This window comes from Macaca fascicularis, chromosome 1 (genome assembly GCF_037993035.2).
Source record: "Macaca fascicularis isolate 582-1 chromosome 1, T2T-MFA8v1.1".
In the NCBI taxonomy this organism is placed as follows: Eukaryota; Metazoa; Chordata; class Mammalia; order Primates; family Cercopithecidae; genus Macaca; species Macaca fascicularis.
Genome location: NC_088375.1, coordinates 211711465 through 211736421, shown reverse-complemented (window position 1 = coordinate 211736421; position 24957 = coordinate 211711465). Strand labels below are relative to the sequence as shown.

General features: G+C 48.7%; 1 protein-coding gene across 9 annotated transcripts in view; it reads right to left on the bottom strand.

The window, feature by feature from the left end:
* Window positions 1-24957, bottom strand: part of TCEA3 (transcription elongation factor A3) — a 45508-nt gene that overhangs the window by 5785 nt on the left and 14766 nt on the right. For 7 of the 9 annotated variants that reach the window (XM_065527939.2, XM_074017290.1, XM_074017294.1 and 4 more), the window contains 5 exons: window positions 24321-24383; window positions 12557-12720; window positions 12311-12366; window positions 8014-8169; window positions 230-376 (listed from right to left, as the gene is read on the bottom strand). In XM_065527939.2, coding sequence (XP_065384011.1) covers window positions 230-376; window positions 8014-8169; window positions 12311-12366; window positions 12557-12720; window positions 24321-24383 — 586 coding nt within the window. The remainder of the gene's footprint in view (window positions 1-229; window positions 377-8013; window positions 8170-12310; window positions 12367-12556; window positions 12721-24320; window positions 24384-24957) is intronic. The other 2 variants (XM_074017308.1, XM_065527938.1) reach the window with 1 other exon arrangement.

The following is a 24957-nucleotide window of genomic DNA, read 5'->3' as shown; positions in this document are numbered from 1 at the left end:
GGTTTCACCATGTTGGCCAGGCTGGTCTCGAACTCCTGACCTCAGGTGATCCACTCACCTTGGCCTCCCAAAGTGCTGGGATTACAGACGTGAGCCACTGCACCCGGCCAAGCTTAGAGAGTTTTAACCCTTTCTCCCCTCTGGCTCTTCCCTAAGCTTCTCTCTGATTTTCCATCTGTCTGCCCCTGCGGCCTCCTGCACCTCCAGCCCATCCCCTCACTGTCCATACCTGGTTATAGGTGCAGTTCTTCTTCTTGCATTTGCTGCACTGGAAGAGGTCAGTGGTGGTGCCGCCGGTCTTGGCCATCTGGTGCTCACGGATGGCCTCCTGGGTCATGGCATTCCTCAACTCCCTCAGTTCATCACTGGCCATTTCCTGGAGAAAAAAAGAGCTTGCCCTTCAGGGCTGAGGGGTCACAGGGGCCCTGCCCCACACCCAGTTTCTAGAGAGCCTGAACAGAAGAGGAGCTAACATGCTTTACTGACTGCAAGGAGCTGGAGGGAGGCCTGGATTCCAGGTCCTGCCCCAGCTGGGAGAAAGCTGTCCCCGCAGAGTCCCCTGCCGCCCATGACTGGAAGGTCATAAAGCACATTTAGGAGAGCAGCAGGCAAACAGCCTCTGCCCGAGGACGAGCACTCTTGTGTACATTTCTTCAGATCTGGGGCTCATCCTGCCTGCCAGGACCTTGGCCTTGGCCTGAAGCCTCCTGCTTGAGCTGCTTGATCACTGCCACCTGGTCTATGATGTTCCCCTTAGCCTTCCTCTCTGGACTTGACCCAGTGCTCTTTTACGCTGTGATCACTGCCCTGCTGTTCTGCTTCATGGGAACCCTGGCACAACTACCCATGACTTGCTGCTGCTACCCCCGCCCTGAAGCTCCTGGGCTCACACAACTAACTGCTCATCTGTGAGCATGCATCACCCACGCCTTTGCCTTCTCTGTCCATCTCCCTGGCCACTTGTCTCCCCTTAAGCCTCTGCCAGATGAGAGCAGAGAGGGTGACAGTCAAACTGCAGAGAGTTCCAGTTAAGGGTTGGTGGAAGGGGAAGGAGGGTGGCTGACGCGAATGTCAAATGAGGATTTTAAACATTTTTTTTGAGATGGAGTCTCGCTCTGTCACCAGGCTGGAGTGCAGTGGTGCTATCTCAGCTCACCGCAACCTCCACCTCCCGGGTTCAAGCGATTCTGCCTCAGCCTCCTGAGTAGCTGGGACTACAGGCGCCTGCCACCATGCCCAGCTAATTTTTATATTTTTTGTAGAGATGGAGTTTCATCATGTTGGTCAGGATGGTCTCGATCTCCTGACCTCGTGATCCACCCGCTTCGGCCTCCCAAAGTGCTGGGATTACAGGTGTGAACCACCACCCCTGTCCTAAATGTTTTCATTGTTGCTATCTGTCAGGACTTCTTAAACCATGGAGAAGAAAGCTGGCATAAAGGTCAAAGCATTTTAGTGTGCTCACCTTTCATGATAACCACTTAGGCTTCTTGATAAAATGCAGATTCCTATGAATCTGAATTGCTAAGGGCAGGCCCAGGAATATGCATTTTTAAAAGTTATTTATTTATTTATTTATTTTTGGGACAGGGTCTTGCTGTCACCTAGGCTGGAGTGCAGTGGTGCGATGACTCACAGCAGCCTCAACCTCCCCAGGCTCAAGTGATTCTCCCACCTCAGTCTCCCAAGTAGCTGGGACTATAGGCATGCACCACCAAACCTGGTTTATTTTTTGGTAGAGATGGGGTTTTACCACATTGCCCAGGCTGGTCTCCTGAGCTCAAGCTATCTGCCTACTCTGTACTCCCGAAGTGCTGGGATTACAGGCGTGAGCCATTGTGGCTGGCCAGAATATGCATTTTCACTAGTGTCCTCAAGTTATTCTGGTACATATTAATTTTTAAATTCCTAGTGTGTTAAATTCAAAGGCTAGGCCCTAACCAATGGCAGGAAAATACAGAAAAACAAGTCAATGAAAGTCATTTACCCATATGAGTAAAAAGTAGCTGACTTTAATTTGGGGGGATTTTCCAGAGCACAAAGCATTTGCCCATTCAAAATTTACTGGATGTGGCCGGGTGCAGTGGCTTACGCCTGTAATCCCAGCACTTTGGGAGGCCGAGACGGGTGGATCACCTGAGGTCAGGAGTTCAGGACCAGCCAGGCCAACATGGTGAAACCCCATCTGTACTAAAAATACAAAAAAATTAGCTAGGCGTGGTGGCGGGCACCTGTAATCCCAGCTACTCCGGAGGCTGAGACAGGACAATTGCTTGAACCTGGGAAGTGTAGGTTGCAGTGAGCTGAGACTGCACCATTGCACTCCAGCCTGGGCAACAAGAGCAAGAGTCCATCTTAAAAAAAAAAAAAAAAAAAAAAAGCCAGGCGTGGTGGTGCATGCCTGTAATCTCAGCTATTCAGGAGGCTGAGGCAGGAGAACTGCTTGAACCTGGGAGGTGGAGAGTGCAGTGAGCCGAGATTGCGTCACTGCACTCCAGCCTGGGCGACAGAGAAAGACTCCATCTCAAAAAACAAAACCAAAATCTACTGGATGCCAATTTATTGAATGCCTTTAACTATATCAGTTAAATCAGTAAATCAGCTTTGGTTGTGGGGATGCCTCGATTTGTAGCGTTTGTCAGCTTCCAGGGGACAAAATGCTATGGTCAATGGGACAAAATTCCTGGCCAATTTCAAGCTGCTAATGTGATATAACTGAACGCAGAGTTGGGAAGAGCTACACATCACCAGCTCCCTTTAGCTGGTAGGAGCTAGCTCAAGCATGCTACTGCCTCTGAGTCCAACAGATTCAAAAAGGAAGATCTGGTTCCTCCTCCCAAGTAGTGCTAATCTGGTAGGGTAGCCAAGCATTTACATAGGATTGCAAGAGAGGGAAGGAAGTACTAAAGCCAAGGTATATAAAGTGCAGGGGAAAGCAGCAGGGTATGGTGGTTAACTGTTTGGGGTCTGGTGGGTCATGAAGAAGCTAGTACTTTAACCAGTCTTGAAAGATAGGAGTTCCCGGGGTGGGTGGTGGCACATTCCAGACAAATAAAACAGCAGGGCCAGGCACAGTGGCTCACACATGTAATCCCAGCACTCTGGGAAGCCGAGGCGGGCAGATCACCTGAGGTCAGGAGTTTGAGACCAACCTGACCAACATGGCGAAACTTCGTCTCTAGTAAAAATAGAAAAATTAGCCAGGCATGATTACATGGTTACATGGTTACAGGTGCATGCCTGTAGTCCCAACTACTTGGGAGGCTGAGGCAGGAGAATCTCTTGAACCTGGGAGGTGGAGGTTGCAGTGAGCTGAGATCATGCCATTGCACTCCAACCTGGGTGACAGCCAGACTCCATCTCAAAAGAAAAACAAAACAAAACAAAACAAACAAACAAACAACAAAACCCAAAAAAACAGCAGGCACAAAAGATCAGAGGACAAGAATAGCACGTTTGGGTAAAAGTATTTGGGGTAGGTTCAAGTCGAGTGCGGGAGATGTGGCTGGAGGTCAGATTGTGAAAGGAAGGTTTTGTGTGCCAGCTGAGAAATAGAGAACAGAAAAATCTATCCAGCCACACGCCAATCCATTTACTTCTCTGCCCTGCCTCATTAGAATGAGGCAGCATCAGACACACGGAGAATAGGTACAATACTGTAGAAAATAAGGTAGAAAATGAGGGCAATGAGAGTCAGAGACCACAATTCGATCCCTATTTGTTGAGCCCTGTGATGTACCAGACACTGTTGTCAGTGCTGGGTGGACTGTGAATGTTGGTTCTCGGGGCACTGACAGGATGGTATGTCCACTCAGCAGTGCTCATGGGTGTCTCGGAACCTACTCCATTCTTTGCTATGTCTGGGTAGGGAAGAAAAGAGAAGAAGGAAGAATGAGGGAGTCAGATGAACAAGGAAAGAAGCATAAAAAGGGAGTCGGGGAAGGGAACGCTGAGAGAGACACCGTCCGCATGGGTCCTGATGGGAGCTTCCCAGCACAGCAGGCAGCCCAAGCCCAAGCTAAGATTTTTCTTTTTTTTTCTTTTCTTTTCTTTTTTTTTTTGAGATGGAGTCTCACTCTGTCGCCCAGGCTGGGAGTGCAGTGGCAGGATCTCAGCTTACTGCAACCTCTGCCTCCTGGGTTCAAACGATTCTCCTGCCTCAGCCTCCCGAGTAGCTGAGACTACAGGTGTGTGCCACCACACCCGGTTAATTTTTGTATTTTTAGTAGAGACAGAGTTTTGCCATCTTGATCTCCTGAACTCAGGAGTTCTGCCCAACTCGGCCTCCCAAAGTGCTGGGATTACAAGCATGAGCCACCTCACCCGGCCTGTTGAAATCCTAACCCCAAGGTAAGGGTTATTAGGGGGTCTTTGGGAGGTGATTAGCTCTCAAGGGCAGAGCCCTGGTGCAGGGGATTAGTGCCCCTCTAATAGGAGCCTGAGAAAGACCCCTCCACCATGTGAGGTTACAGTGAGAAGATGGCTGTCTATGAGGAAGCAGGCCCTCACTAGATACTGAGTCTGCTGGTGCCCTGATCTTGCACTGTCCAATCTCTAGAGATGTGAGAACTAGGCCAGGCACGATGGCTCACACTTATAATCCCAGCACTTTGGGAGGCTGAGGCGGGTGGATCACCTGAGGTCAGGAGTTCAAGACCAGCCTGGCCAACATGGTGAAACCCCGTCTCTACTAAGAATACAAAAATTAGCCGGGCTTGGTGGCACGCACCTGTAATCCCAGCTATCAGGGAGGTTGAGGCAGGAGAATCGCTTGAACCTGGGAGGAGGAGGCTGCAGTGAGCCCAGATTGTGCCACTACACTCCAACCTGGGCAAAAGAGTGAGACTCCATCTCAAAAAAAAAAACACACAAAAAAACAAGCAAACAAACAAACAACAGAAATGTGAGGAATAAATGCCTGTTGTTTATAAACCACCCAGGCGATGGTATTTCGTTATAGCAGTCTGAACTGACGAAAGACACACTGTAAAGCCAAGTTGCAATTTATAACTCCAGGCATATGCTGCTATCTACCCAAAAAGATCAGATCTTTAAATCAGGCAGAAAGATAACCCTGGTCTACCTGTGCCAAGTTCCCCATCTTATCCTAACGCCAAGGCTCTTTGCTGTTTGTTTTGGGTATTTGAGGAAAACAGTGAACCCTCTCCTCAGAAGAATGTACGTACACACACTACATAACACAGACACACACTTCCACATGCCACACATACACACACCACACATGCCACACATATGCTAATCACACACCACACACATACTTCACATGACACATCATACACACACACTCCACACATCATACACAATGCGCCACACATCATGCACACACACTCCACACATCATACACAAAACACACACACTCCACACATCATACACACACATTCCACACATCATACACACCACACACACTCCACACATCATACACACCACACACACTCCACACATCATACACACACTTCACACATCATACACACACACTTCACATATCATACACACACACTTCACACATCATACATACACACTCCACACATCATACACAATACATGCATACTCCACACATCATACACACCACACACACTCCACACATCATACACAAAACACACACACTCCACACATCATACACACACTCCACACATCATAGACAATACACACATACTCCACACATCATACCCACCACACACACTCCACACATCATACACACACACTCCACACATCATACACACACTTCACACATCATACACACCACACACACTTCACACATCATACACACACACTCCACATCTCATACACACACTCCACACATCATACACACACTTCACACATCATACACACACACTCCACATCTCATACACACACTCCACACATCATACACACACTCCACACATCATACACACACACTCCACACATCATACACACACTTCACACATCATACACACCACACACACTCCACACATCATACACACACTCCACATATCATACACACACTCCACATATCATATACACACTCCACATATCATACACACACTCCACACATCATACACACACTTCACACATCATACACACCACACACACTCCACACATCATACACACACTCCACACATCATACACACACTCCACATATCATACACACACTCCACACATCATACACACACACTCCACATATACACACACTCCACACATCATACACACACACTCCACATATCATACACACACTCCACACATCATACACACACTCCACACATCATACACACACTCCACACATCATACACACACACTCCACATATCATACACACATTCCACATATCATACACACACTCCACACATCATACACACACTCCACATATCATACACACACTCCACACATCATGCACACACTCCACACATCATACACACACACTCCACATATCATACACACACTCCACATATCATACACACACTCCACACATCATACACACACTTCACACATCATACACACACTTCACACATCATACACACCACACACACTCCACACATCATACACAATACATACATACTCCACACATCATGCACAATGCACACACTCCACACATCATACACACACTCCACACATCATACACACACACTCCACACATCATACACACCACACACACTCCACACATCATACACACACTCCACACATCATACACACACACTTCACACATCATACACAATACACTCACACATCATACACACCACACACACTCCACACATCATACACAATACACTCACACATCATACACACCACACACACTCCACACATCATACATACCACACACATACTAAACACCAAACACACCTCACACATCATACACACCACACACACACACACTCCACACATACACAGCCCCCACACTCCACACATCATACACACCAGTGGTCCCCAACCTTTTTGGCACCAGGGACTGGTTTCCTGGAAGACAGTTTTTCCATAGACGGGGTGGGGGATGGTTTCAGGATGATTCAAGTACATTACATTTATTGTGCACTTTATTTCTATTATTATTACATTGTGATATAGATAATGAAATAACTATCCAACTCACCATAATGTAGAATCAGTGGGAGCCCTGAGATCCCTTGTTTTCCTGCAACTAGATGGTCCCCACTTGGGGTGCTGGGAGACAGTGACAGATCATCAGGCATTAGATTCTCATGAGGAGCGTGCAACCTAGATCCCTCGTATGCACAGTTCACAATAGGGTTCGTGCTCCTATGAGAATCTAATGCCGCCACTGATCTGACAGGAGGTGGAGCTCAGGCAGAAATGCAAGTGATGGGGAGAGGCTGTAAACACAGATGAAGCTTCGCTAGCTTGCCCACTGCTCACCTCCTGTTGTGTGGCCTGGTTCCCAACAGGTACCAGCCGGTGGCCCGAGGGTTGGGGATCTCTAATATATACCATACGCACATGCTCCATACATACATACACATACATACCACACACACTCCACATATACACACAACACACGTACCCCACACATACACACCACACACACACCCCACATATACACACCACACACGCACCCCACATATACCCCTACACACCTCACACATCATATGTACCACACGGACACGCACTCCACACGTACAGCCCCCACGCACTCTGCACAATCTAGCTCTGGGGCCAGACAGCTTGCCTCCTGGCCTCAGCTGTTTCTAGCTGTGTGCATGGGCAAATCCATTTACTCCTCTGAGCCTCAGGATCCTCATCTGTAGAATGGGGATAATACACCTTTCTATCTCAGTTGGTGTGAACAACTTGGCCAATTCGCTGAACATGCTTAGCACAGCACTTAGAACCTATTAGCTGTGTTCAGGATTCTGCTAGTCCAGAGCCCGGTGGGGAGGCTGAGATGAGGCTGGTTGGAAAAGCTCCCTGGCTCATCGCTGCTGAGTCATGAGCCACTGACCCTCTGCACTAGGCAGGGCTGGGGGGACCTGGCTTCCTGCCCCACCATGCAGACGCCCTGCTCTCACCTCTGCTGTCATCTTGGCTATGAGCCCTGCAGAGATGGCCCCACTGAGTACATTCCGCCGCAGGCTGGGGTTCCTGGGGTCCTTGAGGTTGCTAATGCGGCTGCGCACGCGGTTCCGGTACTTCATGTCTGTGCTCTTGAGCTCTTGGTAGATATGTGACACAGTCAAGGGCGGGCCAGCCACTCGTGGAGGGGCACGGAAGGGTGCAGGCCTGGCCCTGATGCCTGAGGAGCTCCAGGACCCTCTCTTCCTATCCCTGGATTTCTACAGGGGTTGGGCCCCTCTTTTGTGACCTCTGACTCCCCAAGTGGGAATCTCTCTTGGGCATTTGTGGTCAGCCAAATATCAGAGACAGAAAACAGTCTCTGGGGTAAGATCAGATCATAGCAAGCACTATAGTGTCAGGGACACCAGGACCCTGGGTTTGTCTGAGCCTCTTGTGTGACCTCAGGTGAGTCACACAACCTCTATACGCCTGAGTTTCCTTATTTATAAAATACAAGGATTCTGTGAACTAAGCCACACGATGCAGTAGTGTGGTGTCTGGGATATATCAAATGCTGAACATACATGGGCTGCTAAGATGATGACAAGGATGCAGAGAACTTCTAGTTGGGAAGGGCCCCTGGAGGTTGTGAGTCCTGCTGTCAGTGGAAAAGATTAAGAGCCACATGTTTAAGGTTCTAAGAAGCCTTATTGCAAAAAAGAAACCACTGAGCTTTGTTTAATCTGGTGTTCCCAATACATTTGATTATAGAGTCCCCTTCCCCTCCTTCCTTTCCGCTACAAGACCTGTTACCATCCCATGGAACCCACGCTGGGAATTGCTGGTCAGAGTTACTTCTCCCATTAATAGATGAGGCAGCTGAGGCTTAGAAAGGGTGCAGGCCCTTGTTCAAGGCCATGGGGCAAATTCCCGGCAGAGACAGGGCTGGAAGCCAGACCCCTCCTGACGGTAACACTCTCTCCACTCACCCGGCAGGAAGTCACCCCTGGCCACCAACCACAGTGAGTTTCTGTCCAAACACTGCATCCTAGGCAGGCTTCCGAGCCTCCCACTCCCTCCACCCTCTGGAGGAGCTCAGGGAACACAGCCTCATTTTCTTGGTCTCCTGAGCCAAGGAAGATCAGGAAGACAAAGCTGTTGCTGGGAATAACCATATACAAGAAAGCGACTGCGGGGAATGTGGAAAAATGAAAACAGATGACTTGCTAGAAGTGGTGGGAGGGGAGGTGGTATTCTTTCTTTATTCTGTTATTGTTTTAATGCTGTCTGTACAATAAAAGTGTGAAAAGCAAAGAATATGCCACAATGCATGTGAAAGCCAAAAAATGTGTTTTAAAATGTGCCACTTGGGATTCCTCGGGTGTACTGATATGTGGAGCCAGCAGGGCTGGCGATATTTCACCAGTCTCTGACTCCGTCTCCATGCCCCAAGGTCACAGGAGGGGACGAGGTGGAGAGCAGACCAGGGGGCACTGGCCCCTCAGAGGAACTTTTGGCTGCATTGTTAGCACAGGGCCACTCCAAAGAGCACAGATCTATTTTAGGACACAGAGCGGTCAAGCCCCCAAATGTACCCTCCCCCTGACCTCCAGCTAGCTAAGAACAAAGAGCTAAAGGGTTTGATGCAGCTTTGATTTCCTCTCCTTTAGAACAGGGACATTCAGGCCGGGCGCGGTGGCTCACACCTGTAATCCCAGCACTTTGTGAGGCTGAGGAGGGCGGATCACCTGAGGTCAGGAGTTCGAGACCAGCCTGGGCAACATGGTGAAACCCCATCTCTACTAAAAATACAACAAAATTAGCCAGGTGTGGTGGTGGGCACCTGTAATCCCAGCTACTTGGGAGGCTGAGGCAGGAGAACCACTTGAACCCAGAAGGCAGAGGTTGCAGTGAGCAGAGATCATGCCACTGCACTCCAGCCTGGGCAACAGAGCAAGACTCCATCTCAAAAAAAAAAAAAAAAAAAGTGGATGGAGGCCGGGCGCGGTGGCTCAAGCCTGTAATCCCAGCACCTTGGGAGGCCGAGACGGGCGGATCACGAGGTCAGGAGATCGAGACCATCCTGGCTAACACGGTGAAACTCCGTCTCTACTAAAAAATATTTTTTTTGTTTTGTTTTGTTTTGAGACAGAGTCTTGCTCTGTGGCCCAGGCTGGAGTGCAGTGGCCGGATCTCAGCTCACTGCAAGCTCCGCCTCCCGGGTTTACGCCATTCTCCTGCCTCAGCCTCCCAAGTAGCTGGGACTACAGGCGCCCGCCAACTCACCCGGCTAGTTTTTTGTATTTTTTAGTAGAGACGGGGTTTCACCGTGTTAGCCAGGATGGTCTCGATCTCCTGACCTCGTGATCCACCCGTCTCGGCCTCCCAAAGTGCTGGGATTACAGGCTTGAGCCACCGCGCCCGGCCTAAAAAATATTTTTAAAAAAACTAGCTGGGCGAGGTGGCGGGCGCCCGTAGTCCCAGCTACTCGGGAGGCTGAGGCAGGAGAATGGCGTGAACCTGGGAGGCGGAGCTTGCAATGAGCTGAGATCCAGCCACTGCACTCCAGCCTGGGCAACAGAGCGAGACTCCGTCTCAAAAAAAAAAAAAAAAAAAAAAAGTGGATGGACGAAAGGCTGGGAGTGGAACTTTGTACTGGACCATCTGCGGTTGTTTCAAACTGGGCTTAAAGGTGGAAAGGACCTGCTTGGAGGGATGACTGTTCAGGACAAAATGAAGATGAAACTTGTGATAGTTCTGATACCTTGGGTTCTGCCTTCCTGAATTAATGGGAAATGATGAAAATGTACTTTTTGAGGTACTGAATGGCTCCAGACTTGTTGAGGTATTGCTGATTAATCATTAAATGAGAGTAGAGAGAAACCACCAGAAAATGAGTTGGAGGGAATTAGGGTAGGCCACAGGCAGGAGATGGAAACGCAAATTTGTCGTCTGCAGATCGGCCCCTGACCCTCCCCAACAGATCCTGCTGAACTCCGCAGGTAGAGCCCAGGAGCCCTCAAAAGGGTCGCTTGCATCTTGGTGTGACACTTAGACTTCCTGTCCCCTGATTGCCTCCCCGCTCCAACACCATGCAAACCTTTGTCTCTAGTAAAAGAAGCTCCATGTTTTCATTCAATGGGGGCCAAGTGAGGAGGGAATTTTTTTCTCCCAAGCCAAACATCTTTTGGTGCAAGAGATCTATTAATATATCCCAGTGGTGGTCACCTCTCCTGTCTACACAAGGCCCCTTTCAGGTGATAAGCTGGGGAGCAGGGGGCACATCGAAAGGGTTCAGTAGGTGGAATCCAAAGACAAAGTCTCCAGTCCCGCTTTGACACCGAGCAGTTCTGAGCCTCAGACTCCTCTTCTGTAAAATGGGAACCATCCCTGCCTCACGGAGAATGCTGTGAGAGCTAACAGAGGTAGGAATTGTCAATTGGCCATTGCAGTGCTTGATATATATTTGGGAGTAAAAAAATGGGGCAGGGGGTGCTGGGCGTGGTGGCTCACGTCAGTAATCCCAGCACTTTGGGAGGCAAAGCAGGGGTGCATCACCTGAGGTCAGGAGTCTGAGACCAGCCTGACCAACATCGTGAAACCCATCTCTACTAAAAATACAAAATTAGTCAGGTGTGATGGTGCATGCCTGTAATTCCAGCTACTTGAGAGGCTGAGGCAGGAGAATTGCTTGAACCCAGAAGTTGTAGGTTGCAGGGAGGCGAGATTGCGCCATTGCACTCCAGCCTGGGCAACAAGAGCAAAACTCCGTCTCAACAACAACAAAAAGGGGGAGCTGTTAACATCAGAGGATGGGAGAAGGGAAAAGGCTGAGCATGAGAAATGCTGACTTCTCAGTCTAGTCTGTTCTTGGAGGTAACGACTTGACCAACTGAGGCACGCTATGACACAGCCTAGCTGGCACAGCCGCTGAGCCTCCAGGTTCCAGGGTCATACTTTCTGGGTTCAGATCCCATCTCTGCTACTACTGTTAGCTATATGGGCTTTGGGAAATGATTCGACCTCTCTGAGTCTCGGTGACTTCACCCATGAAACTGGATAAATCAGGGAACCTACCCTGTGGGGTTGTTATCAACGCTAAATGAGGTACTGCTCATTTTCAAGTTTTGCTGGCAGGTGTAAAATAATAATTAATGTTAGATAGAATTAAGAGCTCTGGTTCAGGGGCAGAGCAGGGGCTGTTCCTGGAGCCCTTCCTCTCCTTCCTCACTCTCCCAGCTCGCTTGCACCTTGGAGGGGTGCTGCTAGACGGTCCAGACACCCACAGCCCTGGCACAATTCAAGGATATGATCTTCGATTTCTGATGCCATCTTGTCACAGTTGACTCCATAGTCCTTGTAATCATCTAAAAGAGATTCGAGAAATACAGGTATCAGCCAGACACAACATAGGCAGTGAAGCCTGCTTGTGCCAGGAACTACAGTGTTCCTGTACCATCCCCAGGGGTGCTGAGAAAGACTGAATCTCATCTGCCCTTGGCGAGATTGGGAAAAGGAACCCCTTCCCTCCCTCATCCCTAGCCCAGGCTCTCTCACCGTCCGCTTTCAGGGCTGCTGACAGCATCTCCACACACTTGTCCCGGACAGAGTCCCCTGTGAGATAGCAGGGGGCCAGGAGACAGATGGAGGAGGCAAACGTGGGGGTCAAGGGGCTGCTAGGTGTTCTGGGGCTCTCCGCTTTTGATTTGCTGCTGTTTGATCTGAGGATGACAATCAGTAACAGACATTTGACATTAAGAGAGTAAAGCATTTATTGAGCAGCATTCTAGATGTCTTGATGGATGATCTCCTATAATCCTCATAACCCGATGAGGTAGGTACTATTTTAGGCATTTGACATGGATCATCTCATTTAATCCTCATGACAACCCCATGAGGTTGATACTATTCTTATCCCCATTTGAGAGACGCATTTTAAAGTGCATGGTAGAGAAAGATGTATCTAAAGGTGCACTTGGCTCAGGTCACACTTCGACGAACCAGTAGAAACAGAATTCAAACCCAGGCAGTTGGCTCTTAACCAGCCACTGTGCTTTCCTCATTGTAGAACAGTGTAACGCCACCAATAATTATATGCAATTGATTATGCACTGTGCTAGCTGCTATCTATGCTCTCCTAAATGTATGAACTGTTTATTCACTCATTCACTAAATATTTATTAGACACCTGTTCTCCAGGTACTTGCCAAGAACAAGGGATAATGCAGATAAGTCAGCAAAGCTCCTTCCCTCAAGGGGCTTACAGTCTAGTGAATATCTACCACCATTTAAAAGGGCTGGCTTTACTGGATGCCAGAACTGTGCCAGGCACTTTACAAGTATTTTCCAATTTAATCTTCATACCCGTCCCAGGAGGTAGATACTCTCATCATCCCCATTTAAAGATGAGGAAATAAACCCAGAGAGGTACACCACTGAGATTTGCCTAAGGCTATACACCACCACGATTTGAACCTACATCTGTCTAATTCCAACACCTATGCTCTTTTTATTAATCTATTTTTTGAGATAGGATCTCTCTCTGTCACCCAGGCTGGAGTGCAGTGGTGCAATCATGGCTCACTATAACCTTGACCTCCTGGGCTCAGACAATCCTCCCACCTCAACCTCCAAGGAGCTGGGATCACAGAAGCATGCCATCATACCTGGCTAATTTTTACATTTTTTTGTGGAGATGGGATCTCACCATGTTGCTCAGGCTGATCTAAAACTCCTGGGCTCAAGCAATCCACCTGCCTTGGCCTTCCAAAGTGCTGGGATTACAGGTGTGAGCCACCACACCCAGTCAACACCTATGCTATAATCTATGATGTACTATCCAAGAATTATCTCATACTGGTTTTAAGTGTATATGTGTGTGTGTGTGTGTGTGTATGCATACACGCACAGACATTTAGAAGGCTAACTATGTGGCTCAAGCTGTCATAACAAAATATCAGACTGGGTGGCTTCGCTAACAGAATTTATTTCTCATGGTTCTGGAGGCTGGGAAGCCCAAGATCAAGTTGCTGGCCAATTTGCTTTCTGGTGAGGGCTCTCTCTTTGCTTGCGAATGGCAGTCTTCTCATTGTGTTTACATGGTGGCTCTTCTCATAGGGACAGTAATACTACTGGATCAGGGCTCCACCCTTATGACCTCATTTAACCTTAACGAAGGCCCTATCCCCAAATACAATCACAGTGGGGTTTGGGATTTCAACATATGAATTTTAGGGGGTCACAAACATTCAGCCTGTAACACCATGTTAACAGCAATTATCTCTCTGAGGTGGAACAAAGAAATAGATTTTCTTTGTTTGCTTATGCCTATTTGCTAAATCTTCTATAAAGAATATATCTACTTTTGTGATGTGAGAAACACTTTTTTTTTTTTTTTGAGAGGGAGTCTCGCTCTGTCATCCAGGCTGGAGTGCAGTGACACAATCTTGGCTCACTGTGACCTCCACTTTCTGGATTCGAGCGATTCTCCTGCCTCAGCCTCCCTAGTAGCTGGGATTACAGGCGTGCGCCACCACGCCCAGCTAATTTTTGTATTTTTAGTAGAGATGGGGTTTTGCCATGTTGGCCAGGCTGGTCTTGAACCCCTGACCTCAGGTGATCTACCCGCCTTGGCCTCCCAAAGTGCTGGGATTACAGGCATGAGCTATGGTGCCCAGCCAAAAAATGCATTCGTGCCAGAAATGCATGGAAGTGTGGAAGACCAAGGTTTGCATGGGCAATGTCAAAGGGCTCAGTGTAGCTGGAGCGTGAGGGCGAGGGAGCTTGCGAGAAGGAGAGGGAGTTGGAGAGAAAAGATCTAACCAGACTCTGGGGTTTGTTAAGGATGGTAAAACAAAAGCCACCATTTACCGCAGGTCTGCTCTTTATTCTTCTTGATAACCCTAAAAGTCACAAATTACTGGGCCCATTTTACAGATGATGGAACGGAGCCTTGAAGAAGTGAAGTGTGTCAATCATAGCTCACTGCAATCTTGAACTCCTGGGCTCAAATGATCCTCCCGCCTCAGCCTCCCAAGTAACTAGGACTGACTCCGGGCAGATGCTGCCACATCAGGCCTTTTTTTTTTTTTTTCTGTAGAAATGGGGTTCTCAATATGTTGCTCAGGCTGGACTCAAACTCCTGGCCTCAAATGATCCACTCGCCTTGGCCTCCCAATGTGCTGGGATTACAGGCATGAGCCACTGTGCCTGGCATGACTTTGTGATAGTTGCACAACTCCCTCCCTCCAGAGATGTTTTTGCACTATTCTTAGGGTAGGAGCCAGGAAGTTAGGAAGTCTCTGTCTTCATTCCTCTGCTCTTCTCACCTCCTTTTTCAATAACCCATCAGAATCTGCCAGCCAGCCCCTATATCTCTGCTCAGAAAAAAGTGGATTCATCAGAGTTGAAAAAATTAAGGTCCCCTCTGGAGTGAAATTAAGACCCACTCGAGGGTCTTACCAAACTGAGCCCTTGTGGAAGTGCCCAGAGAGCTGCTGCATTTCCTCACTCCAGGAGGCACCATTCACGTTATTAGCTTGATACCTCCTGTAATTGTACAGTGCACAGCCTGGGCAGCTGCACCAGGCAGCCTTGGGACCTGGATCCACAGCTGCTTCTCATGTTCACTTTCAGGCTGTAGACATGCTACTTCCTTTCAGGAAGAAGAGGATTCTGGACTTCTGCCAAAGTCTTTCAGGCCCAGGGAGTTGTGTCTGAGAGTGAGACTGACTGAGTAGCCCAGACTTCTCAGGATCAACAACCTGGAGTTACCAGAGAATCTCATCCAACATCCAGCTGGGCACAGCTCAGTGTGGACTCTGCTGGTGACCTCCCTGTCCCCCACCTCTTGCTGTTTGGCCTGACCTTGGATCCCCTCTTTCACTTCAGACCCCTGGACCTTTGGGATTTTTGCATTCTCTAGAGACTTGAGGTTCCTCAAAGGTGTCTCCGTGCATACCGGTGAGGTGGGCGGGGGATGCAAAGCTCTGTTCTTATAAGGTTTACATTTTGAATTTCTAAAAATTTTGTCCAAAGGGATTGATTTCCTACCTTTTATTTATTTATTTATTTTTAATGCAGTTTTGAAACTTGCTGTCCTAGATTAATCTAGCCTTGATTCTACCCGACCCTGCCTGACAACTGGGTTGCCTGGCAGCATGGTGGAGGGACAGGGAAGCTGAGATCCAAGCAGATTTTTCCTGGAGTCAGACTGCAGCAGGAGGTTTGGGTGAGGAAAGGCTGGACAGGGTGTGAACTAGTGGGGCTGTCGGCAACCAAAAATGGATGTGCCTGCCCCCAAGCCTGGTCCTGGTCACTGGGTTCCCGCCTGAACAGTCACAACAGCCCCCAAACTGGTTTCCCTGTGTCCTCTTCCCCCACTACAACCCATTTGCCAAAGGGCAGCCAGAGGGACTTTTCAAAAATCCACAACTGATCAAGTCACTCCCCTGCTTGTAACCCTCCAACACAGGGTTCTCACCCCCTGGGGCCACAGACCAGTACAGGTCTGTGGCCTGTTAGGAATCGGGTCACACAGCAAGAAGTGGGACTATTGTGAACTGTGCACGTGAGGGATCTAGGTTACACGCTCCTTATAAGAATCTAATGCCTGATGATCAGAGGTGGAACAGTTTCATCTTGAAACCATCCCCCACAAGCCCTGGTCCGTGGAAAAACTGTCTTCTATGAAACCAGTCCCTGGTGCCAAAAAGGTTGGGGATTGGTGGTGTAACAGCTTCCAATTATTTTTAGCATAAAGTAAAACTCCTGGCCAGGTGCAGTGGCTCATGCCTAAAGTCCCAGCACTTTGGGACATCGAGGTGGGAGAATCACTTGTGGTCAGGAGTTCGAGACCATCCTGGCCAACATGGCCAAACCCTGTCTGTACTAAACATATAAAAATTAGTTGGGCATGGTGGCGCACGCCTGTAATCCCAGTTACTCAAAAGGCTGAGGCACAAGAATCGCTTGAACCCAGGAGGTGGAGGCTGTAGTGAGCTGAGATCACGCCACTGCGCATCAGTCTGAGCGACACAGCGAGACTGTGTCTCCAAAAAAACAACAAAAAGAAAACAAAAAAAACTCACCACAGCCTCCCAGCCACTGCACTTCCTGCCCCTACCCGCTTTTTGATGTGATCTCATGCCATGCTCTTCTCATGGTTTATGGAAGGCCCCCACAGCACTGCTTCTTTCTGTTCCTTAAACATACCCATCCTCCCAGTGCCCGGCCTTTGCACAGGCTGGTCTTCCTTCCTGGAATGTTCTTCCTCCTCCAGGTCTCAGCTGGCATGAGGGAGGCCTTCCGTCACCACCTCAGCCAAGGCTGATAGTCCCCGCACTGTAACTCCCTAACACATCACCTGATTTCTATCTTTTACAGCACTTATCCAAGTGTATGATTAACTTGTTCATGTGTTTATAAACATCGTCTGCCTCCATCTCCAGATTACAGGCTCCAGAGTATTGGGACCCCGTCACAGGTTCACTACTGCATTCCAGCTCCTGTAACAGTGCCCTAGGTGGACACTTGATACATCGTTGCTAAATGGATGGATGAATGAATAAATGGATGAATATATGACGAATTGAGGAACTGACCATAGAGAGACGAAAGGCACATCCAGAGGATCCCCCATGGCTGAAATGTGGAAAGAAGAAGGTCCTCTTTGGAAGGACAGTGGCTCCACTCTCTGGGCCTAGGAGAGGGATCAGGAGTACGAGAGGGATCTCTCTCGGAGCCAGCCTCCGTCAACTCCCAGGACCCAGGTAACGCCATCTCCTGCAGCTGGGATGGTGCCTCGCCGACCTGTGCGCGCCCTTGCACACTCTCAACAGCTACGACTCACCACAGGAAAACCGTCAGGGGAGCCTGTAGCATGCTGCTTTGAGGGAGCCCAACGAGTGACAGTAATAATGGTGGCCATTTTTGAAATGACTGCACTGAGTTACTTTACTTATTAAGAACCTAGGCTCTGGAGTTTAACTCCCAGGTTCACAGCCTGATACCAACACTTTGTAGCTATGTGACCTTGGTTGGGTTCCTTAACCCCTAGGTGCCTCAGTTTTTTTCACACGTAAAATAGGTTAAACAACAGTACCCATCTTAAGGGGCAGATGAAAGCAACTAAGTAACAAAGTGTTACGCAGTTTACATAGATAACCAGGTTTCATGTGAGTATTATTACAAAGTATTATGTGTTCATTGAGCACTTACATGGTTTGGGAACAGTGCTGGGTATTTCATTACCTTATTTAATCCTCACAATGACCTTGAGAGGGGTTCATAATTGTCTCCATTTTACAGATCAATAGATTGAAGCTCAGAGAGCTGAAATGAATTATCTGTCCAAGTTACTGTCCCAAGTTACCCATCCAACTAGCAAAGGGTATAGTCAGACCACGAACCTGTCTGTCGCCCTTCCAAATTATTTTCAACACATCAACTGTGTCTCTAAAAGAAAGGTTTCCAGAGTCCTCTTACCTGAGCAAGACTAGGCTGTTTGGAGCATTTCTTCCCACCTTCCTGGCAGGGCACACCCAGCCCTGGTCCCGCCTCCCCAGTTAGGAGCTGGCTGGCTGGCTGGAATTCGTGTCTGGGCAGCATTTCAGGCAGCCACACTCATTTTGCTTTCAGTGCACACGCCTGGGAACTGAGCCAAACTGCAGAGAGGGCATCACCGGCCGGGGTGGGATTGGGGATTGGATTTATCAACAGCTTCCTTCTGCTCCCTGGATGTGCCTGCACCGCACTAGCCCTTAAAAAACCCTCCTGCCACAGGTCTGAGTAGAGGCATCCGGAGGCCGGGCTCGCTGCTTCTGTGCGCCACCTCGAGGGCATTTCTGTTACTGCATCAGCGAGCATGCTCTGCAAGTAGCAAATCATTCTGACAGCCAGGTAAAAGGACAACTGAGAACAGTTGTCCCCTGTCACCATGGTATCCTTCGTGGTCTTCTTCCTGGTACTCCAGCTACAGTTCTCAGAGCATCATGCTCACTCCCACTTCCACACCTTTGCGTGTGCCATTTCTTTCTGCTTGAAATGACTCTCCTGACTTGCCTCCAAAACTCCTCCTATTAGACTTTCCATTCTCAGCTCAAATACTTTCTCTTCCATGAAGCCTCCTTTGACTTTTATAGTCATATTGAGACATGCTTCCTATGCTCCCATGGTGTTTTATACCTACCCCTTTCTAAAAACATGCATTTTGGTGTCTGCCTCTGCACTCATGGTTAGCCCTAAGAAGGGAGAAATGATGAGTTTTAACCTTTGCCTGGCCTTAGAGGTCGAAAACAGGTGGGCTACGAATATGTTTTGGAGCTACTGTGTCACAGAAAAATGTGAATATGTTGCTGATACTGATAATTGGGAGTTTTGGTCGGGCATGGTGGCTCACACCTGTAATCCCAGCACTTTGGGTGGTTGAGGCAGGAGGACTGCTTGAGCACAGGAGTTCGAGACCAGCCTGGGCAACAAAGTGAGACTCTGTTTCTACAAAAAAAATATATTTTTTAAGTTAGCCAGGTGTGGTGACATGCACCTGTGGTCCTAGCTACACGGGAGGCTAGGGCAGGAGGATCACTTGAACGGGAGGCTGAGGCTGCAGTGAGCCCTGTTTATACCACTGCACTCCAGCCTGGGCAAGATCCTATCTCAAAAAAGGTGGTTGGGGGGAGTCTCATATGAAAATCTAGGTGTCTGGTTTTTTTTTTTTTTAAGTAATTGGAAGGCATGGCACACTGGACCTGCATTTCCCCAAAGCAACAATCAGCTGGGGTGGGGTAGTGGCTGTCCCCTTCAGACAGACACGTACTTTCTAGTTTGCCATGATCTCCACTAGTCACCCAGTATATGCATGTGCCCTTGATCCCTGGAGAATGTTGAATTTGCAAGGAAGTGCTCAATAGATGTGCTTACCAAATCAATGAATGGATGAATGAATGAAAGAGAAAAATGAAATAGAGAAATAAATCGTGCAGGAAACAGTCTGGGTAGGAGAAAAATTAATGAGATTTGCAGCTGGGCATGGTGGCTCATGCCTGTAATCCCAGTACTTTGGGGTGGCCGAAGAAGGTGGATCACGAGGTCAAGAGATTGAGACCATACTGGCCAACATGGTGAAACCCTGTCTCTACTAAAAATACAAAAAGTTAGCTGGGCATGGTGGGCCGCATCTGTAGTCCCAGCTACTTGGGTGGCTGAGGCAAGAGAATCACTTGAACCCGGGAAATGGAGGTTGCATTGCACTCCTTCCAAAGAGGACCTTCTTCTTTCCACATTTCAGCCCTGGGGGACCCTCTGGGTGTGCCTTTCATCTCTCTGTGGTCAGTTCCTCAATTCATCATGTATTCATTCATTTATTCATTCATCCACTCCACTGCACTCCAGCCTGGTGACAGAGTGAGACTCCATCTCAAAAAAATAATGATAATGAGACTTGCTTGTGTCCCTTTTGGTTTCCTACCCTCACTAGTGAACCAGCAGGAAATGGCACAGCTTCTGGAAGGACAAACAGATTCTGTCTGACTGATCTTCAGAGAAAGAATGCATTATGGGAGGGAGCTAGGGGATTTCAAGACCATGAAGGCAAAGTCAGGAGGAGTCTGGAGGCTCAAATCCTTACACGAACGTCGAGTGTTTTTATTTTTATTTTTTTATTTTTTGAGATGGAGTCTTGCTCTGTTGCCCAGGCTGGAGTGCAGTGGCGTGATCTCAGCTCACTGCAAGCTCTGCCTCCCAGGTTCACGTCACTCTCCTGCCTCAACCTTCCGAGTAGCTGGGACTACAGGAGCTCGCCACTACGCCCGGCTAATTTTTTATGTTTTTAGTAGAGACGAGGTTTCACCGTGTTAGCCAGGAATGGCCTCAATCTCCTGACCTCGTGATCCACCCGCCTTGGCCTCCCAAAGTGCTGGGATTACAGGCATGAGTCACCGCGCCCCACCTGAGTGTTTTTATTACAGTATCAAATCCAGAATGTCACAAGTGGCCAGTGTTTCATCTGGGAATAAGATGACCCTTCATTATCCAGGAAAGTCTTCACACGTGGCATCTCTGGTTCCTGCCAGGAAATGTCAGAAGTATCCCTCTCCTTCTCGCCCTACCCCTACTTTGGCCCAAGTCATAGTGACAACCCAAAATGCCTCCACACATTTCTAAATGACCCCTGCTGAGATCCACTGGTCTAGAACCATTTCTAGGAGCCACAATTTCTAGGCCTGACCCACATCAGACATTGCTAATTGACTGCAGAACTTTTTCTACAGCCTCTGATTCCCTCTCCAATCAGCACTCCAGATAGCTTCCACTCATCAGCTGGAGCAGCTGCCATGCTGGATGGAGGTGTGCAATGCAGCCTAGGCCTGTTTAATCTTTTTTTTTTTTTTTTTTTTTTTTTGAGACGAAGTGTCACTCTGTCCCCCAGGCTGGAGTGCAGTGGCCGGATCTCAGCTCACTGCAAGCTCCGCCTCCTGGGTTTACGCCATTCTCCTGCCTCAGCCTCCCGAGTACCTGGGACTACAGGTGCCCACCACCTCGCCCGGCTAGTTTTTTGTATTTTTTAGTAGGGACAGGGTTTCACCATGTTAGCCAGGATGGTCTCGATCTCCTGACCTCATGATCCGCCCGTCTCGGCCTCCCAAAGTGCTGGGATTACAGGCTTGAGCCACCGTGCCCGGCCCTGTTTAATCTTCATAAAACCTTAAACAACCTAATTTTTGTGTCTCTACTTTTCTTTCCAATGGCAATCTTACTGATACATTAGGCTTAAAATAATTCTGCAACTTCCCACCAGGGTGCCCCCAAACCCAACATGGCCCCATGGACCCTAATCGTTCTCCTTGATCTGCTGCTTGGCTACTTCCTGGCCTGGCCTGCTCTCCTTGGCCCTGTTTCTCCTCCTGTGACCTCTGACCACTCTCTTAGACCACACTTCACACCCATTCCTTTACTCACAATCTCTCCTTGGTGCTCTCATCCAGGTTCTTCAGATGTCAGTTACACACTAATGACTACAATTTTTGTTTTGTTTTGAGATGGAGTCTCATTCCGTCCCCCAGGCTGAGTGCAGTGGCGTGATCTCAGCTCACTGCAACCTCTGCCTCCCAGGTTCAAGTGATTCTCTTGTCTCAGCCTCCTGAGTAGCTGGGATTACAGGCACCTGCCACCACGCCGACTGACTTGTATTTTTAGCAGAAATGGGGTTTCTCCATGTTGGCCAGGCTGGTCTTGAACTCACAGCTTCAAGCAATCTGCCCACCTCGGCTTCCTAAAGTGCTGGGATTACAGGCATGAGCCACCGCACCTGGCCTTGACTCTGCAATTTATATTTCCAGCTGAGACTTTCTTCCTGAATTGTAGCTTCATATAATCCAACTGCATATTCGACTTCTCCAACTGAATGACTAACACACGCCTCGAATCCAACACATCGAGACCTGAACTCTGAATTTTCCACCCCAAGCCTGATTTGCATAAGCACACTCTTCCCCATGCCAATTCATGGCAACTCCATCCTTGCAGATGCTCAAGTGAAAAATCTTGGACTCATCCCCGACTCCTCTGTTTCTCTCATTCCCCACATTCAATCTGTCAGGAAGTTCTGTCAGCTTTCCTGTCAAGATATATCCTGAAACCACCCCTTCACCCTACTTCCACCATTACCTCCCTCATCCATGCCACTGTGATATCTTGCCTGAATTACCACAACAGCCTCCTGGCTGGTGTTGCTGCTCCTTCATTCCTGGCACAGCAGCCAGAGCCATCCTGATAAATTTGGTGACATCATTCCCGCCCTCCGTATCCTCCAATAGCTCCAGCTTTACTCATTCCTCCAACTCTCCCCCTTGCTTAAACTGCTCCAGCCCTTGGCCACCTCACTGCTCCTTGACTCTGCCAGGCACACCCCAACCTCAGGGTGCTTGGCTTGGAATGACCCCAATATCTGCTTGGCTAAAACCCTCTTTCAAGCTGTTACCTAACGGTCACTTCCTCAATTAGGCCTTTTCTGACAACTCCATGAATATCCTTCCCCAATCCTCTTCCCTCTCCACTTCTGTTTTCCACAGGACTTGTCACCTTCTAAACTTTACCTGTCGCCCCCTATTTAGACTAAAGGCCCCCCATCACTGCAGGAATTTTTGTCTCTTTTGTGAATTTCTGTATCCCTGGCACCTAGAACAGTTCTCGCCACATAGTAGGCCCTCAATAAATATTTGATGACTAAATGACTGGATGATTTTTTGGGTAGACATCCTAGCCAGTTCAGCCCAAATCCAGAGAGCCCACTCCAGGTATAGGCTTTTTTTTTTTTTTTTTTTTTTTTTTTTTTTTTTTGACAGAGTCTCGCTCTGCAGCCAGGCTGGAGTGCAGTGGCGCAATCTCAGCTCACTGCAAGCTCCACCTCCCAGGTTCACACCATTCTCCTGCCTCAGCCTCCCAAGTAGCTAGGATTACAGGCGCCCACCACCACGCCCGGCTAATTTTTTTGTATTTTTTTAGTAGAAGCGGGGTTTCACCGTGTTAGCCAGGATGGTCTCAATCTCCTGACCTCGTGATCCACCCGCCTCAGCCTCCCAAAGTGCTGGGATTACAGGTGTGAGCCACTGTGCCTGGCCATTGTTTTGTTTTTGTTTTTGAGATGGAGTCTCACTCTGTTGCCCAGGCTGGAGTGCAGTGGCGTGACCTCGACTCACTGCAACATCTGCCTCCTGGGTTCAAGCGATTCTACTGCCTCAGCCTCCTGAGTAGCTGGGATTACAAGTGCCCACCACCATGCCTGGCTAATTTTTGTATTTTTAGTAGAGGCAGGGTTTTGCCATGTTGGCCAGGCTGGTCTCGAACTCCTGACCTCAAGTGATCTGCCTGCCTCGTCCTCCCAAAGTGCTGGGATTACAGGCATGAGCCACTGTGCCCAGCCTAGGTATCGGCTTTCAAGACCTCTGTCCTCACTGGGTTCAATCAGACCTTGAGACTGGTCGTCTGACAATGATGGGGCAACAGCAACCAGTCAGCCGTCCCAGGGAAGGAGCCACATGCCTGATTCAGGGGCCCACTTGCTAAATGGATGGATGAATAAATACATGAATGAATACATGATGAATTGAGCAATTGACCACAGAGAGATGAAAGGCACATCCAGAGGGTCCCCCAGGGCTGAAATGTGGAAAGACTGTGTGGGTCTTAGAATATGGGGGCAACATAACGTAGGACGTTTCTTCCTTCCCCTCTTTCCTCTGCCTTAAGCTTCCTCCATAAAAACAGAGAAGGGGACACAGGCTGAATAGGACATTGGGATGGAGAAGGCTGTGGCTTCCTTTACCTTTCCACTGATGGCCTTTTTGGAGAGGAGGTGGCAGAAGACTTGGAGTCCACAGAGTCTCTCCTGAAAGAAGAGAAATTGGCGATTAGACTGCTTTGTAGGCTAGCATCAGTGCTGACAGGAAGGTGGGGAGAAAGCATCCTGGGAAAAGGCCAGCTGGATTGAGGCTAAGGAAGCCCACCCGGACCACAGCTACGTGGGAGAGGGAGCTCCAGGCGGTGCCGGCTGGTCATGACCTTCACCTACCCTCCATCAAATGAACCAATACAAGGGAAGGAAGTCGATATCTGCCAAGGGCCTAACACATATCGCATGTATGTGACATGTGTTGTGTTGCTCATTATTAACAACTATTCTCAGCAGGCCCTTGTCCTCCTGGCTGTCAGGCAGGCCTTAGCTAACTGGAGTCCACAGAGACTGGATTCCTGGAGTTGTCTATACTCATCTGGAACCAGAGAAACAGAGAGATCCGCTTCAGCCTCCCTGGCAGGCACTTTAGGAGGAGGAGAGGAGAAACACATGGGCCTTGGGGATAGAAGAGCTGGGTTAAAATAGCAATCAAAAAAGCAAGAGACAAAATTAGATGCGGACTGTGACTAAAGTCACGCAAGAAAACCAATGCACAGGAGGAAAAGCA